The 5,000-nt window shown below is 48.2% G+C and overlaps 1 protein-coding gene across 3 annotated transcripts in view; it reads left to right on the top strand.

Moving 5' to 3' along the window:
- sulf2b (sulfatase 2b) overlaps positions 1–5,000 on the top strand; it is a 163,530-nt gene that overhangs the window by 141,835 nt on the left and 16,695 nt on the right. For all 3 annotated transcript variants that reach the window (XM_076277485.1, XM_076277483.1, XM_076277484.1), the window contains 3 exons: positions 386–536; positions 1,211–1,386; positions 3,897–4,025. In XM_076277485.1, the coding sequence (XP_076133600.1) occupies positions 386–536; positions 1,211–1,386; positions 3,897–4,025 (456 nt within the window). The remainder of the gene's footprint in view (positions 1–385; positions 537–1,210; positions 1,387–3,896; positions 4,026–5,000) is intronic.

Below are 5,000 nucleotides of genomic sequence, written 5' to 3'. Positions count from 1 at the left end.
TACTCATTCTGCCCTTTACACATGCGAACACACACACACACACACGCACACACACACACACACACACACAGACACACACACACACACACACACACACACACACACACACACACACACACACACACACACACACACACACACACACAGACAGACACACACACACACACACACACACACACACAGAAACACACACACACACACACACACACATGACACACACACACATGACACACACACACACACACACACACACAGACAAACACACACTCACACACACACACACACACACACAGAAACACACACACACACACACACACACATGACACACACACACACACACATCACAGCATAGCTGACACCTCTCGTCTCTTTGTCTCTGTTCCAGCACCCCCAGCTATAACTACGCACCCAACCCAGATAAGCACTGGATCATGCGCTACACAGGGTCCATGAAGCCCATCCACATGGAGTTCACCAACATGCTGCAGAGGAAGAGGCTGCAGACACTGCTCTCCGTCGACGACAGCGTGGAGAAGGTGAGAGCAGGAAGAGAGGAGAAGAGAGGGGGGGGGGCAGCCTTCTCTGGTCGCTGATGTGCAGTGTTGGACACCAGATCCAGCCACATGTTAGAAAGAGACCAACATGAAAATTATAGAAATGGATGAGTTACACACACACACAAGCGTGAACACACACACACACACACACATACACACACACACACGAGTTTGCCTAATCATAGTTTAGAGCCCACAGATTGAAAATGGAGTAAAAACAGACATGGCTGATGAAAAATGAGACATGTCAGACTGAGTTAGAATGAAGGACAGAGTAGAGGACACAGCAAGGCACAACAGCACAACACATATGATGTTGACCTCAGCACTTACTACATAATGTACAAGGACCAGGAATGAAAAGCTGAAGATAGGTTTGAAGACAGAAATAGGTAGCATGAGACAAGCAATGTTCTCTGAGCGTTGTTTGTGCTCCGTGGAATATCTGCTTCAGTGATGTAGCTGTAACCCTGTTTAATACATTGTACACGATACAAAAAACATTCATTTTAATACATATTTTATAACCTATAAATATTACACTTGCTTTTTAAAAGGCTTTATTAGCACTAAATGGAAATCACTTTTTTCATTCCTCTCACTACTCTCAATAATTATTTCTTTAATGTGTTTGTCTTTGGTGTTTGTCGCAGGTGTATAATATGCTGGTGGAGACTGGAGAGCTGGAGAACACCTACATCATATACACCGCTGACCACGGCTACCATATCGGCCAGTTTGGACTGGTCAAGGGCAAGTCCATGCCCTACGAGTTTGACATACGAGTGCCCTTCTACATACGAGGCCCTAACGTGGAGGCAGGAACTATGTGAGTATCTAGTGTGTGTTCGTGTTCGTGTTCGTGTTCGTGTTCGTGTGTGTGTGTGTGTGTGTGTGTGTCTGTGTGTGTGTGTGTGTGTGTGTGTGTGTGTGTGTATGTGTGTGAATCTAAGCACAGTACACGTGTTCCACTCTTTTTAATTTCCCCTCGAGGATTGAACAAAGACATGATGGGATACACACAGTGGGATTAAAAGCACAGACAGCCTGTGCCTGAAACATAGAAAGAGTAAGCCAACAGAGAAAGAGAATAAGAGAGAGAGTGAAAGAATGAGGGAGGGAAAGAGAGAGAGAGGGATGGATGGATGGAGAGAGGAAATAAGAGACAGAAGGGGTAGAGATGAGGACAATGAGAAAGATAGATGGAAGGAGGGAGGAAATGAGAGAGTGAGAGAGAGAGGAGTGAGAGAGAGCAAATGTAATAAACTTTCTCTATTTGGAGTGCAGGCTGAGGTGGGATCCGCCTGGTTAGTTTCTAATGGGGACTCCTCTGGCATGGCTGCTCTCTGTGTGCTTCTGCTGTTTGCTCTGGCACTCGGTCCTGGGCCTGTTTGGCAACGCCAGGCCAACAGGCCTCCAGTTCTGCCCAGAGGTGCCTCGAAACCCTGCTGGCCGCTAGGACTCTCTTGCTGCCCCTTCACTCACAGGAGCACTCACACACATATAGACATAGAACACACATAGAAATACACACACACACACACACACACACACACACACACACACACACACACACACACACACACACACACACACACAGTCAACACAGACATGCATACATATACTGTACGTGTACACAGATATATACACACACACACACACACACACGGACAGGCAGACGGCCCTGGTCTTGGCTATGCAGAGCTGCACGAGGCTGTGTTTAAAAGCATTAGCCTTTAGCTTGTTTACCAGTGCACTCAGTGCTCCCATGTTAACTGCTTCCCAGAAAAGCAGATTAAGCCGGCCAAAGCCATCTCATGTGGAGATCATGAGATCTCTCTCCATTTGGGTGTGAGGCTAACAAGAGAACAAGATAGAGAGAGAGAGAGAGAGAGAGAGGGAATGAGAGCAAGAGAGAGAGAGAGAGAGAGAGAGATGGCATTGGTGCAGTGGAAAGGATAGAGCTTTTGTGTAGAGGGGAAGGGAGGGGGAGAGAGAGAGATGTAAACACAGATAAAGCAAATGGCAGTGCTGGAGAGTGTGAGCTGAGCAGAGAGAGGGAGGAAGAGATGGGACAGAGGGAGGAGAAGAAATGGAGGGATGAAGAGATGGAGTAGAGGGAGAAGAAGAGAGGGAGGAAGAGATGGAGTAGAGGGAGGAGAAGAGAGAGAGGGAGGAAGAGATGGGGTAGAGGGAGGAAAAGAGAGGGAGGGAGAAAGAGATGGGGTAGAGTGAGAAGAAGAAATGAAGGGAGGAAGAGATGGGGTAGAGGGAGGAGAAGAGAGAGAGGGAGGAAGAGATGTGGTAGAGGGAGGAGAAGAGAGAGAGGGAGGAGGTCTTGTAAGGGTGTGAGGACTGGGCGATGAAGTCAGCAGGTGAGTGTATGGTGTTTGGGATTATCCCCATGGTGAATCAATCTGCCCTATTACACACTAAGACACACACACACACACACACACACACACACACACACACACACACACACACACACACACACACACACACACACACACACACACACTCTCTCTCTCTCTGTCTCACATACAGAGTGAAAAACACACCAAGATATGTGGACATACTGTTCCCTTTGTTTGCTGCTAAAACACCACTTTGACCTGTGAGAAACCCACATATAAATCTGAGCACACACACATTAACATAAATGTACATTCATTCACACATATACTGCATCTATCCACAATGAAACTTACAAACTAGCACACACTATACTCATAGTGAAACACACACACACACACACACACACACACACACACACACACACACACACACACACTGAAATCCTCTGCCCTTCTTGCCCAGTGGCAGCGGCTGGATGTGCTCCAGGGTAATCTGGCTAAATCTTGCGTGTGTCTCCGCTGGCAGCCCTCCTCTGGCCTGGCTTAGGGCTCCACCAGAGACAGCCAGTAGCTCTGGGAGACCGGAGAGGGAGAGACGAAATGAACCCGCTTTTCCCTTCCAAAACAACTTTTTATATCTGCCCATCCATCTTTCACCCTTTGTGTCTGTCTCTCTTTCTCTTTCTCTTTCTCTCTCTCTCTCTCTCTCTCTCTCTCTCTCTCTCTCTCTCTCTCTCTCTCTCTCTCTCTCTCTCTCTCTCTCTCTCTCTCTCTCTCTCTCTCTCTCTCACACACACACACACACACTCACAGATTAGAACACACACAAGTGCACACCACAGATACACACATGCGCACACAACACAACTCTTATCTCTAGTTTCTCCCCATGCCCTACCCCCTGGCTCCAGTGTGACGTGTGAACACACACACACAAGTGTGCCTTCTAACTGTCTGGTGCCGTCCATCTCTGTTTCCATAGCAACCCCCACATGGTGCTGAACATCGACCTGGCGCCCACCATCTTGGACATCGCTGGACTGGACATTCCGCCCGACATGGACGGCAAGTCCATCCTAAAACTGCTGGACACTGACCGGCAAGCTAACAGGTAGGACTACTCACATTCTGCAGTTATGTATGAGTTGGGTGTGTTTGGTGTGTGTATGTGTTTGCTTGCATGTGCATTTGTAAGTATGTTTGTATTTTGTCCGGTGTGTGTGGTTGTTGTTGTTGTTGCTGTTGCTGTTGTTGTTTATGGCTATAGTAAAATGGCTGTTAAAGGGCATTATCAATCCTCCCGCACGGTACAAACACCTGCCAAACTCTTCACAGCATGTAGTTTAAATGGACTATTAAAAACATCTCAGAAACCAAGTGCCTAAGGGTCCAGAAGCCAGTGCTGAGCTCCACAGTGTTGTGTTGTGCTCTCTGTAAACACCTCAGACAGTCCCACAGAGTCCTCCAGATCCTCACTGTGTTGATGTCCATCTCTGTGTGAAGGCCGTGGATGAGCAAAGCTGGTTAAGCTCATGGATGAGATTGATTGATAAATTGATGAACCCTGTGCACAGTGATGAGATTCATGGTGTTTTAAGGCTCAGAGCATCTGCTCACAACCCCACCCCACCCCCGCCACCCTGCCACCAGGCCTCAGGGAAACAGTGGCAGCAGACCAAACATCAGGGCCGGTGCAAAAAAACGCCTCCAAGTCACCATAGCGGCCGCTGAAATGACACCCCGCTACTGACACGGCCCACTTCCGCTCGCCGGGATATCGCTTTCATTACGTGGAAAAGAGGAAAGAAAACAGGAGAAGAAATGCGTCCCGAAAGAAAGAGGGAGGAGGAGGAGGAGGAGGAGGAGGAGGGGGAGAGTCATCCATCTGCATCCTTCCCTGTCATGTCAACATGGGTTTGGCTTATAATAACTCTGGGCTGTGGCCTGCCAAGGGATGAAATGGAAAGAAGCAGAGAGATGGAGGGAGAGAAAGAGAGAAAGAGAGAGGGAGAGAGGGAGAGGTGACAAGTGGAAGTGCTGGATGGCAGGGTGCGGGGGAAATCGGGGGAAATGAAAAAGGACGAGT

The sequence above is a fragment of the Alosa pseudoharengus genome, unplaced genomic scaffold, assembly GCF_046254945.1.
Source record: "Alosa pseudoharengus isolate Yale_2024_CS ecotype anadromous, Long Island Sound unplaced genomic scaffold, YU_APseudo_1.1 YU_APseudo_1.1_scf_9, whole genome shotgun sequence".
Classification (NCBI taxonomy): Eukaryota; Metazoa; Chordata; class Actinopteri; order Clupeiformes; family Clupeidae; genus Alosa; species Alosa pseudoharengus.
This window is presented reverse-complemented; position numbering and strand designations above follow the sequence as displayed.